The 14,187-nt window shown below is 40.5% G+C and overlaps 1 protein-coding gene across 1 annotated transcript; it reads left to right on the top strand.

The window, feature by feature from the left end:
- The first annotated feature begins 766 nt into the window (after positions 1-766).
- Positions 767-11,313, top strand: noto (notochord homeobox). Its single transcript, XM_061744291.1, has 6 exons — positions 767-1,157; positions 1,287-1,474; positions 2,156-2,355; positions 3,260-3,413; positions 4,848-4,980; positions 11,162-11,313. The coding sequence occupies exons 1-6, from the start codon at positions 767-769 to the stop codon at positions 11,311-11,313; spliced, it is 1,218 nt and encodes a 405-aa protein (XP_061600275.1).
- The last annotated feature ends 2,874 nt before the right edge of the window (positions 11,314-14,187 follow it).

Consider the following 14,187-nt stretch of genomic DNA (forward strand, 5'->3'; position numbering starts at 1 on the left):
TTTGGCAAAGACAACAGTCTATAATCCCACCTGACCCGCGGAACAGAGACGTATTTTCAAGATTCGCGCTATTCTGCTAAAGGAAGACGTTTGAAAGACAAGATGAATTTATAGGAAAAGATTGCAAACTATTGACGGAAAAACGCAGAGCTCTATTGTAAGATATTCTGGCAGAGAGTTCAGAAATGAACAGACACGACAAAATGCATTAAAGTGTTTTGAAGTGAAGATGTTTTTTTTTTTATGAATTAAATTAAATTAAAAAAAACAACAGATTTTCTGTAAATTGTGCAGCTCAGAGTCGGTTTCCAATGCTGAAGCGGCTTGTTACGCTGCTTAAAGCATCTGTCGCCAGCCAGGACTTAAAAGCTCCAAATAAGATGATTTAGTAACATCAAGGCTTTCCCAGCGGTAATGATTACATTTGGACTTAAGATCCATGCAAGAATTTGTTGGCCAGTAAATCTCAGGCGTCCCCTGCCCCCCAGCGCACTTTCAAAAGCCTCGTCATTCAAAGGGTTAGGATGTTTGACAATCCCAGCTTGTACAACTCCACCAATTAATTGGATACGTTGTCGGGATGTTGGTCCCTCTCATCTTCTCCTTGGAAAGACAAAGGATCGATGGGGGGCTGTTCACACTTCCGTGCGCGGCCGGGGTATAAATCAGGCCTCTCCCAACAGGAGCAGCATTGATCTTCCTGCAGGACCTGGAGCAGCAACTTGTTTTTTTTGGAGAAACACCCAGCAGATCAATTTTTTAAAACATGCACGCACCGATGAAACCGTTGGAAGTTTATGGATACTCCGTGCGTAATTACGCACCGGCACCGCCGTACCCGCAGGTCCACGGAGGTCAATGCCTGTCCTCCACGAAGCCTGTCAGCGGTAAATCTTTCACCATCGAGGCCCTGCTGGCCAAACCCGAGGAGAGGCTCGGGGGTCGGACCAGTCCCACGCAGTGCGGGGTGAAGTTCCACCCTGCAGCGGCCGCGCCGCCTCTACCTGGACACGCTGCTTTACAGATGCCTCCAGCACCGTATTTCTACAATCCAAACATCTCACACCCCGCAGTCCACACGCAGCCTGGATACTCGGTCTACTGCTGCCCGCCGTTCACCTACCAGGCATCGTGTCGTGGAGCATTTTACGCACAAGGTAAATTTTACGCACAAGGTACATTTTACGCACAAGGTACATTTTACGCACAAGGTACATTTAGCTACCCAAGCATGACACCGTGTCATTTTGACGGTGGGATTAAATTGTCTTCTCTTATTTTTACAGCTTCAATGTCCAAAGTCAACGCAGGGCTGCATTCCTTCAAAACCAAAGGCGGGAAGTCTAAACGGATGCGCACCAGCTTCACCAGCGAGCAGCTGTCCCGGCTGGAGAAGGAGTTCGCACGGCAACAGTACATGGTCGGGTCGGAGCGGTTCCTGCTGGCCTCCGCTCTGCAGCTCACAGAAGCCCAGGTGAGAAATCTGCTGGAGAACAAGCAACAAGACGCTGAGTTTGTGTCAGCATACACAGAGGTGTCTTCAGTATTCACATTCATTACTCAGGTAGAAGTATAGATACTAGGGTTTAAAAATACTCCTGTAGAAGTTGAAGTATCAACTCAAGTTTTTTACTCAAGTAAAAGTATAAAAATACTGGTTTCAAAACTACTTAAAGTATAAAAGTAAAAGTAATGTAAGGGGGAAAAAGCCATTAAGGACAAAAGCCATTGAAAATGAATGCATCTTAGTAGAATGCAACTATATTAAAGAACCATATATGTGTACTATTGAGCATTAACATGTGTTTCAGAGAGCAGACCAATAGGGTGTCGGAATGGTATTATGTTTATACTTCTCATCCAACCACAACCAAATTCACTCTATCCGGATGGAGCAATTTAACTGGATAGTTTTTTTTTTAAAGTCCGAAATGAAATAGAGTAACGAAGCTGTTTTTAAAATGTAAGGAGTAAAAAGTACAGATAATTGCGTGAAAATGTAAGGAGTAAAATTAAAAAGTCTGAAAAATAATTACTCCAGTGAAGTATAGATAACCAAAATTTCTACTTAAGTAAGGTAACGAAGTATTTGTACTTCGTTACTTGACACCTCTGAGCATACACATGACCTGTTTTGTTTTTTTTCTCTCTTCAGGTCAAGGTCTGGTTCCAGAACCGACGCATCAAGTGGAGGAAGCAGAGCCTGGAGCAGCAACAAGCCAAACTGGCCAAACTGGGCCTGGCTGCTCCGGTGAAGAGCCCCGGCTCCCAGGGCCACGGGGATGAAGGTGGAGAGGATGAGGAGTTCTCCGACTCCGATGTGGATATAGAAGTTTCCGACGGCTCTGCTGATCAGTGACAAGCCACTCAACATGCAGGACTTGAAGATGAAAAGACATTTTGTACATAAACTGCTGAGAAAGGAGGCTGCTCTCTCCAACTATCAATATTTAATAGATGTATAGTTATATATTTAATTTTTTACCCCATGTGGTTTATGTGCTCACTTCATGTATTGATTTATATATGAACTGCCATTCATAAATATATTTTATCGAATTGATTACCATCTTGCTGCATTTAATTCTTCCTTTTTAGAGGTTAGGTGGCATCAGAATCACAACTAGAGGTCTGATTTTCATTTGAACATTTCAGGGAAGTTACTATGATCAAGCTGTTCTATATGTTTGGTTTTTTGTTCATCTGCGTCTCAGGCAGGACGGGGTCTTAGACCTATACAGCAAATCTTCCCCTCATATTAGCTTCAGTTCATTTATTTTCCCCCAATCCGGATCATTTTTAAACGTTTTGAACAAAAAAAGGACAAAAAGCAAATGTTGAAATAATACTATATCTTTATTTTCACATCACAGTACCTGATGGTCCACTAGATGTGATGAGACACGGATTTGTCTCATAATAATTGAACTTTTGCAGAAAGAAAACACATCTGTGAATGATTACTGCTCCACTTATACTCTTCTGGGTTTTAGACAACTATTGTGCCCCTCTGACCTTATTGCTCGTCTCCTCTGACTCGCTGTGACGATGATGGAGACATTTCCTCCCACGTTTGATTTCATGAACAGACTGAGGTTCCCCTCTGATTTAAGCTAACCAAATAAATAACCGGCCCGGGGATTAGGGGGGATATCTGTAACCTGGGGTGACAGGGGTCAGTCCGTCTCAGAGCTGCAGCTTTAGGTCTCACTATTTAATCCATTTAAATGGTCAGTACGCCTGTTCTCCTGCTTCTCAGAGGCCGGGGCTCCCACACGCCCGCCCACCGCCGGCGGGAGGCCTTTCTCTGCTCCGCTGACTACCAGCGTCACGGCTTCCATGCAGGCAGACACTCACACACTCTGCTGAAGCCAGACCTGGCAGACACCAGGGATGAAACACCAGGGATCACAGTGTGTAGATGTCGGAGTCAGAGCAGCTTGTTAGGGTACTCAAGCCTAAACCGCTCCAATTAAACACAGACGACTGCAGTTGTTTCATGAAATATGCTGTCTCAACAAATAATTCATAGTTTCAGCCATACTGAGATAGTAGCAGAATGATTATTATCGGGGGTAAACGAGGACATGACGCAGGTCAGAGGTCTCGCTATGCAAAGTTTAATCATTTTTGAGTTCAAAGATAACTTTACATCTGACTGTTGGAGCTGAATCCTGATTAACGGTATAAACTGAACAAATCCAGACTGCTGGACGATGCAGGCAATCTGCCATGACATGTGAGTCACGTACACGTTAGTATCCCTCTAACCTTTGTGTGTGTGTGTGTGTGTGTGTGTGTGTGTGTGTGTAGATAATATTGCACCATAATGGATCTGCAGGCAAATGCAACCTCAGGCAAACAATAAGGTCTTATTTCTCACAATTATTTATTTAGAAAAAATAAATCACATGAACAACACTAAACCCCTGTGATTTTATCTTGTATAGTCTTGTTTTCTGAATTGACCTTCTCTCCTGACATACGACTCCCAACCTTCAACTTGTCCACCTGTCACTTTATTCAGCTGCATTTAAAGGTTTACCTTTCTGCTGCACTGCTCAGCTCCTTCGGTGACCTACAGGCCTTTCATGGGATGGCTGTATACCTGGTTATTTATTTATTTAACATTGCATTAGTTAAAAGCATCTGCTAAATAAGTAAAGGTAAATGCAATGCAATCATTTTAGAACCCCTTCCAGACTGATTTTCAGCAGTAATTGCTTTTCAAAGACAATAACTTATGTCTTGCCCCCTTGGCATTGTGTTAAAACATATTATTATTATTATTATTAGTAGTAGTATTGGATTCATTTTGGTTGATAATGGCATGGTGAGACACACACACACACACACACACACACACACACACACACACACACACACACACACACACACACAGATGCTTTTTGTCTTCATTCTTTACCACTCAGCAACAACAAGGTACATAAATGAGCGGTTAATAAATACATTCAGGAAAACAACTCTTCTCTTTTGTGTTTTGGCGTTTGCTTTTCCAAAAGTAAAAAAAAAATCACGGTAGACGACTGCTGAAAGAACTGATTTAAGCACATAAAAAAGTTTTAGATGTTCAAATTCAATGCCATTGTTGTTGGCAGCAGATGTGCGGGAGAAAGTAAAGAGCAGCTGAAAGGGTTTAAGAGTACCGGTTCATGAGGAGGAGTTGTTGTCCTGCTCCGTCCTGATGTCCTAGTTCAGCTCCATTACAGCTAAACACAGCTGAAGAAGCAGAATTTGGGTTAAAAAAAAGGCCTTGGAGAGCCTTTTCTGATGTGATCAACTTGAAATGGGACTCAGAGCCCCCACTCTTCACCCTCCTTCTACAGCCCCCCATAATCCCATTGAGGGACAGACAGACAGAAGCAGCCAGAGGCCTGGGAAAGTCCTGGGGGGAGGCCGGGATCATCGTCTCAATTAGCACAGGGCACCTGAACGGACAGAAGCGCGCCAGCTCTGGCTGTGCGTCTGCACATCCTGCAGGGGCTGGAGGGAAGCTTTGGATCAAAGTCAGCTGGAACAGACATGTTAACTCATCTCAGTGTCAGAACGGTTTATACTTGTATCCATTACTCGAGTTGTAAAACAAAATCAGGGGGGGTGGTGGATTTTATCATATGGGGACAGATAATTTGTGTGGATTACAAATAATATAATATATTACAAATAATAGCACTGACCAAAACACCTGCAGAAATACTGCAGAAATGACATAGCAGCAGTTAAATGCAGCCTTCTGTAAGCTTTAAATATCCACTGGGCTTACATCAAATACATCAAAACACAACAATAAAAAACAGTTTTCTGAACTTATCAATATGACTCTGTCCTTCACAGGATAAGTAAAATGGATCACTGCAAAAACTCAAAATCTTATCAAGAATATTTGTCTTATTTCTAGTTAAAATGTCTAATTTTAGTAAAAATATCTCATTACACTTAAAACAAGACTCATCACTGGAAAAAACAATTTTCACCTGTTTTAAGTAGATTTTCACTTGAAACAAGTAGAAAAATCTGAAAAAAGACTTTTTTTGCTTGTAATGAGAAGATAAATCTTGTCCCACTGGCAGATTTTCCTATTTCAAGTGAAAATTTACTTGAAACAGGTGAAAATTGTCAAATAAGTTATTTGTCTGGTGTTATTTTTCTGGCTTTCTAAATTTTGAAATAGCAGTAAAACCACATTCATTGATGAAATTACATAAGGGATGGAAAGTGGGGGATGATTTTGACCGTTTTTATTTCAGGGGGGGATGCCATCCCCCCTCATCCCCCCTCAACTCGAGTACTGCTTGTTTTTGTACATTTTTGTCTAAAATCAGCTAAAATTTTGGCAATTCTGTCATGAGAATATCTACTTAATATGTGATTATTTTCAATGTTTGTTATGTTGTTTTGTTCCATTTGGAAAAAACACTTTAACACACTGTCAAGAAATGGAACGGCGACAAAAGGAAAAACAGGCCTTTTAAAAGTAGTCGTTAATCCTGGTTCTTCTGTTCAACCCCTGATGTTCCACATACTGCAAATGCTGCCAGGCTGTAATGAGAAAAAAAGGCTTGTAGTAAAATGAGACAGAAATAAATCCACGATAAAACTGCAGAGAGTAGCAGTGTAACTATCCCGTGGAGCTCCTCCACAGACAGTAAAACAGGATTAAGACTGCACACGGATCACACATCCAGGGATTACAAACAAGTGGCAGCTAAATCTTAATTCAGCTGTTAGGTGAAACTCATCAGCTGTTTCCAGTTTTACCAGGAAACGCTGGTCCAATTTGGTGCAAACTTCTGCAAATACTCCAAGTAGGAGTTTTAATTTACTTCAAAGCCCCAAATTTAAGATTCACATGTTAAATGTGAATGAAAACAGACAATGCAGAAATGACAAGAAAGTGTTTTTTTAAATGGTCAGTTTTATTTTTGTTGCCAAATAATGTGCTCTGAAAACACAGATTTATTCACAGGGAAACTATTCTCTAAATGCCTAAACCTAACCAGCTGACGAGGAAGGTGAAGAGAAGTCGGATGGACACAAACTCAACACCTTCATCTTCACCTTCACCTTCATTTCTGAATCTCTAAAAGTTGTCCTGCATCATATTTATACAAAACACATACATTTGCATTAGTAATAAGAAAATACCTTATGTATGTAGCATGGGTGACAGTTTCAGTTCATGTTAACATTACTGATTTTATATACCGTATATATATATGGGTCAATGACGTGACGCCTATATTTTCTGAAAAACTGATTTTTTTACAATTCTATGATTTCTGAAGTATCTTGTAGTGTGTAAGATTGCAAAAGATTTGTATTTATATTTCCATCATAATATACAAACAAAGTTTGACTGATGACCTACATTTTAGGAAATATCATGTGGCGCGACCATTAAAAAAAACAACCATTTTTGTATAATACTGAAAAGATTTCAAGATGTTAAGGAAATTCATTTATTTTAATATGAATCATGGTTGCACCACATGACTTTTTTAAGGCTAGTGCCAATTCATCTTAACAAAAAACTCTGAAATCACTTAATTTAAAATTTTAATATGAATGTATGTGTACACAACATTCTTAATGTTTGAACTACCGCAATAGATATTCTTTTTTATTATTATTTTAAAATTGACCTGTTGAAAATCCTTATTCATCATTGACCCATATACATATAAATAGTTTTTAGTTTTAGTTTTTTAAGTCTCAATTGGGGTTAAAAGGCAAACTCACCAGCTTTAACTCCAACTACCTATTTTATTTAAACAAAAACAATAAAAAAAGATCCATTTGATTTGAATAAAAGACCCAATACTCAATTATAAATTCCCCTATAGGTGAATATTAAAACTGGGTTAACAAATGAGCCGTTTAAGGGTTTCACACTGGGTTGTTAGACAGCTGTCGTTTGTAAATGTTGGAGACTCCTTTGTCAAAAGTCTGCGGTGATGAATAAATGCATGATTATTGTTGCTCATCCTTGTGATTCAGCGGCTCGTTACGGGGGCCGGGGCCTCGCCTGGAGAAGGTGTGAAAGTTCTCAGAGGGCGCAAATAACCCCAAGCTCTAGTGCGGAGGCTGCAGCTCATGCGACGATTGTTTCCAGAAAAATCCCACTTTGCATTTTATTTGCAGAGCTGAGGGCCGCTCTACTCCATCTAATAGTCATTAGGTTTCATTAGCAGCGTTTGAAGTGGGGGCCCCTCTTTGTGCGGCGCTGAAAAGGAGCGCACTCGAGGCGCACAAAGACTTCTGACGCAGCTCCCCTGGAGGGGCCGCAGTTAAGCCTGGTTTATGGTTCCGCGTTACATCGACGGCGTAGCCTACGGCGAGGGTACGCGGCGGAGCGCACCGTACTCTGCGTAGGTGTAACGCGGAACCATAAATCAGCCTTTACTCCCAGAGAATCAACTGCTCTCTCAGGAAGTGGCAGATCCTGTTTACAGGGTTCATTCAAAGCCAAATACTTAGCAGCTAAGATGTGTAACTGATTTTTTTACAGAGGAAAATGTGCATGTAGGGCCATAGATACCTGGTAAAAATATTGTTAATAGCGGGTAAAAAACTATATCACAAGGAAATGGGGTAGAGTGGAGTCTCCGAATCAGGTGTTGCCAAAAAGTGATTGCCTGCCAGAATCTGATTTCTGCTGATTTGTGGCCGCGGGAGCGCGCACCGCAGCCCGTTAAGCGATAGCGCTGTAACGTCAGATTTTCAGATTATGAAGCTCAAGAATGAGATCAAGTCATATTTAGGCAGAAACAACTTTTCATTAACTGTATTTGGACTTCAATCAAATTTTTCGCAGGTGAAAAGGCCTATTTTGTGTTGTAATGGTCCTTTAAAAGAGTTAAAAGCAATCCTGTGAGCTCTAGTGTTTATATTATGAAGCTCAAGAATGAGATCAAATCATATAGTTAGGTGGACACAACCTTTCATTCATTGTATTTGGCCTTCAATCAATTTTTGGCAGGTAAAAAGACCCATTTTCAGGGGAGAAATCAGATTCTGGCAGGCAATCACTTTTTGGCACGACACCGGAACAATGGATGGGGATAATAGAGGAAATCTATACAATGGAAATATTGACACATCGTTTTAAGACTGCAAGAAACGCAGCTGGAAGACAAATGGATGAAAGTGACATTTTTCAATACCTGGAACAGCGACTAAGACTGTTGAAGGATTATTAGATACAGAAGACGAAACAGAGAATGGCCAAGAAGGAATGCAACTCCTAACAGGACTTTAATTTGTCTTTTTTTTTCCAGTGTGGCTATTTGTTTTTTGCATTGTGAAGTGATGTTTGCAAAACATTAAGAATCAATAAAAAACTAATTAAAAAAAAAAAGATGTGTAGCCTAACTGAAAACTTTTGGTTGGCGTTTTCTCCCCAACTCTCTACTTTTAATTCCAGTGTCAGAAATACTGGAGAGCTTTTATATGAACGAACCAGGTGATTCACTTTTTTTCCTGTCATTAAAAAGTTTTTAGTTTTAATCCAGTCTGTGTTCAGATTGGTGTGTTTGTTTATTAGGGGGGAATGGGCGCAGGTGGCTAAACGACCCCATTTCTCATGCAGGTGGCACAAACGCAGAGACGTGCTACTTCTCCCATCTCGTTATGACGGGGTGAAAATTTCCAAGCATTTAAGTGGAAGAGATTAGCTGAACACACAACGCTAATGCAAAACAAAATGGCCAATTAGTTTATTAATGAAGACGGAAATGAGAGCGCGCAGGCGCGTAAAGGGCCAGCCCGGTCCATGGGGTCCAGACTGGTTCCAGACTGAGGTCCAGATGGATTTGAAATACAAGAATCGAGGTGTGATCAAATGTCGACTTTCAGATTTTATTTAAGAAGTTTCACCAAAATCTGACACTTATGAATTACAACCGTTTCAAACAAATTCAGGAGCTCAAAAGTGCGGAAGAGTATTAGGGAAGAGGAAAAAAAATTGAGAGTGTTATGTTGAGGTTAATGTTGAAATACAATTTCGAGAAAAAAGTCGAAATTTCGTGAATAAAGTCCAAATTTCGCCTTTTTTCTCCCCATTTCAACTTTATTCACGATATTTTTACTTTTTTCTCGACATTTCGACTTTTTTTTCGACATTTCGACTTTTTTCTCGAAATTGTACTTCAACATTAATCTCGACTTTTCGACTTTTTTCTCAACATTTCGACTTTTTTCTCAACATTTCGACTTTATTCCCGAAATATTGACTTTTTTCTCGACATTTCAACTTTTTTCTCGACATTTTGACTTTTTTTCTCAACATTTCGACTTTTTTCTCGAAATTCTACTTCAACATTAATCTCGACTTTTCGACTTTTTTCTCGAAGTGCATAATGAAAACAAATCTTCCTCCTCTAAAATATCATTTTAATTTTTCTCCTGCCTGGCCCTAATACTCTTCCGTACAAAAGAACATCAACCCAAGAAGAAAATAATTTTCCAGATCCCTTCCTTACTTTGAGACAAATAAAGATGTTGATATCTGTTTATGGGAGTGAAGGAGGCCATCATTAAAATAAAGTTGAAAAAAAACGGTAAGGGAGGGAGAGAGAGAGAGAAAGAGAGAGAGAGCAGAAACCCAAGGAGTGACAGTTGAAAATGTCCTTCATTGCACCTTTTACCATCCAAAAGTCAAACATCACCCACTTCAAACACACTTCAAACACTTCCCCCATGCAGGTAGGGAAAGAGAAACAATCAAACCAGTCATCTCCCTGTATCTTGCCTGTACATAACACCCCCAGCTGCCCGTAAACGTGAACCTCTCCAGGCTCTCCATGAGGTAGAATTCAGCCTTTCACCCACACAGCCAACACAGAGCAGCGTCTCCACGTCCACCAGAGCTACTTTAGCAGAGGCAGAGATGAAAGTGTGTGAATCTGCGTCTCCCTGGCTGAATACGCTGAACTATACACAAACAAAGGAGAAAAGCCTCTCGCAGCCCGAAGGACCCGCCGACCACAACGTTACTGTAAAACATCCAACAAGATCAGCAAGAGTTTCAGACTGACCATGCATGAGATGTGCTTTGTTTCTGTCCGTAGCCATGGCAACATGTAACCCTGCTTCTCAACAGGTCAGCATCCCGTCTGGGAATCGAGAACCGGTTCTTGTTCAGAACCGGTTCCCAGTGTTTCAATTCTTTGGAATCGTTTGTATATTTTTCAAACGATTCCCTTTTCAATTCCAGCGTAGTGACGTCATCACGCATGTTGCGTGAGCCAGCAGCCGATAGTAGACATGGACATGTAAGAAAGATGAGCACAGGCTAACTTGCAATACTTGCTAAGTGAATATTTCGTCAAAGGGAGGAAATGCTACCAACATGCAAAACTATTTGAGCACACAGCAGCAATAATGATCAAGGAATGTTGCATTTTCCAGCCGCATCTGCAACGTCCGCATGTCCTTGGCCAATAATACTGAAGGTAACTAACAGGTGAACGCTCCCTATCACATTAGCACCATTTGCCTCATTGTTGTCCTTTTTTTTCCAAAATGGGAAGTGATAAGGGATTTGTTAAAGAACCAAATCGGTAAGCAGAATCGAAAATGGAATTGGAATCGTAAAAATTGTATCAATTCCCATCCCTAGTCCCACTGTGTCCACTCCAAGCCCTTGAGAGGCAAAAGTCTCCCGCCTTCACGGACGACATGAACGGTTGGTTTCCCAAAGAGAGGAAGAAAACGGAGGACAACCAAAGTGGATGCTTTCCTCTACTGATGAAGGCCAACGACTCTCCGGAGAGACGCTGTCTAACTCTGTGAGAGGAGGATTCACAACAAGCTGCAACCGGCCGGTAACATTCAGGAAACAGAATGACCAGTTAACACCTAAAAGAAGCCTCCCATGTTCTGGAATCAGCTTCTTTGGACAGAAAAGTAGGGAGAGGAAAAACAAAGGTTGAAGCAGACCACATCTTGTGTCAGGCATGCGGAGGCGGTGCTATGGTATGGGCATGGCTGCCAGTGGAACCGGTCCGCTGGTGCTTATTGATGATTCCTCAGAAACTGGAAGGATCTGATGAATCCGGCTGCTGCAGAAGTGGGAGACGAAATCGGACGAGTACGGGTCTAAACTCTGCTCACTTTCAGCCAAATACAACCGCAGCGTAGCTGGGTGATGACCCCGAACATGCCAGGGAAAGCAACTCCAGTCTTTTTTTTTTTCAATTATATTTTTATTTGTTTTTAGCATTTTAAAGACATACAGGACAAAAACAACAAAGCAAAATCAAAACAAAAAGAATAAAAGAAGACATGGTTACCTAAAGTAAAAGGACAACTTGTAAATCAAATACAAAAATAATCAAATCAAATAAAACATGGTCACAGTGCATATATGTCTCTTTTGTGCACAGAGTCCTGGAATGGCCAGCCATGCTGGATGAATGTCAGAGGTCCATAAGCGGTTGCAATATTCTCAGAAAAACACCCCCCTTATTTTTTAGAGTGTACGTGCGTTTTTCCAAACGCAAAGTTTCATTCAAGGTTTGTTTAAACAGGTTAAATGTAGGGGGTTTGTGCTGGTTCCAGTTGAATAGGATGCATTTATTCGCTATGAACTCGTCTTTTTGAAGACAAAGAAACTGAATATTCTTGAAGGGACTAGTCAAATGCCTGATTTCAACCCAGTGGAGCATCTTTTCAGTTACCGAAGACCAACCTGCAGGCAGAGAGTCCCACAAACACGGGGGGGCTGCAGGGCTCCGGTAAACCACCAGGGAGGAAGCTCAGACTCTGGTGATCTCTGTCCAGACTTCAGATAATCATCAACTACAAAGTATTTAAACCAAGTATTGAAACAGGGGGACCTTTCTTAAGACGAGTCTGATTTCTAAATGTTTTTGTGAAACCGCCTTCATACAAGTGAAACATCGTGGATGTTTTGTGTCAGACCCTCGTGGGTGGTGTGTAAAGGCAGAACAATAAAACCATTATTGTTCTGACACCTCCAGACCTAAGCTGCTAGATAAATGAAGGTAATCAGGCCTGATCACTGACTGCAAAGATGCATCAAAGTTAAGGAGGTTCAAAAAAGTTAGAGCCTGTTAATGACCTGATGAATCACAGCAGACATAACTTTACACCGTGGCAGCGCTTGAGAAAACTAATACAAAGTTGAATGATTCCACACGTCAGTGGACCCAGAACCGGCGAGCTCGTACTTCTCCCTTGACCCTTGAGTTGTGTCTCGTGTTGACCACAAGATGGCAGCATCTGCAAAGCAGCTCCAGGTTTCTGTCAGGGCTACAAGATAACTCACACAGAAGAGGGAAATCTCAGGCTGCAGGAAGTTCAAATAAAGTACCATGGATGTATTAATTAACCAAAGTACATGTGGTTTTGAAACTTTAGGACCTCGAGTATTTGCTCTTTTAAGGGCTCAGCTTCAACAGTTAGTGGCTTGTTAATAAAATATAATCGTTACCTCCTTCAATGTGTAGTAAATAAAATAAAATTAGAAAAATAATAATAATAATAATAATAATAATAATAAACCTACAACATATGATACACAGTCCTATAAATGCTTCAGCACCCTGAGTCTAAATGTTTTATCACAGTTTTAATGACGTCCCTGTTTATTTTTTAGTCCCTTTGGGATACTAACAGAAATACATAAACCCTGGTTTTCTTGAACGTAAACAGAATGACATCTGAGTTAAAGTCACTGGTGTTATAAAGATAAGCATGTGGAACTATTACTCGGCCCATTATTCCAGAGCCCCAGATGTGGCAGGTCACATCTCTGCAGCCGAAGACTCCACGGTGCGGTGCGGGGGCGCGCCGCCAGGGGGCAGCACTGGTCCTCGGTGCCTCCACTTCGAGACAGTCTGTGGCTGTTTGGAGACTCATTTAACACTTGCTGCAACTTTTCTAAATCATTACAACACAAATTTCACTGAAAAAACATCATAATGTCGGATTAAAAAAAAATGCTGAATTAGTGTCTCACATCCCGAAAAAACGAAATAATTTTCACATTATTCTAAAATTACTATTATTATTATTATTATTATTATTATTATTATTATTATTATTATTATTATTATATTTAATTTTATTTATTACACATTGAAGGAGGTCAGCATTATTTTTTATTAACAAGCCACCTCAGACCACCAAGCCAATGTAGCAGTGTTTGCGGACTGGAGACAGTTAAAGACCTCATTAAGGCACTTGTTAACGCTCCTAAATAAATCAGGCATGGTTTTATAATGTATTTTGTCATTTATTCATTTATTTGTCAGAATCATAATCATAATCAGAAATAAGTTTATTGCCAAGTCGTTTAACACACACAAGGAATGTGTTGTGGTGATTGGTGCAATACAAAAGAACAAATATATTATGAAAAGAGAAAATGTACAACATGTTGGTTTTAAAGTGCCGGATAATGAGTTTACAAAGGTGAGGATGTGCGTTAATGTGACGCATAAGGTCAGGATTGGAGTCTTTAAAGTAACGTGGGTGGTATAAAGTACAAAAGTATATAACATATAAAGTAACGCTGTTCTCATGCTTTATCTTTTCAATTCAGGAGACTCCATAATCTTAGAGGCGTCTGCAATTTTACTGTACAAAAAGCTAAAAAAGGTATGAAAAGGAGATGTGTCTCCATTACTGGAGTTAAATTCT

Source organism: Cololabis saira, chromosome 16, assembly GCF_033807715.1.
Source record: "Cololabis saira isolate AMF1-May2022 chromosome 16, fColSai1.1, whole genome shotgun sequence".
NCBI lineage: Eukaryota > Metazoa > Chordata > Actinopteri > Beloniformes > Belonidae > Cololabis > Cololabis saira.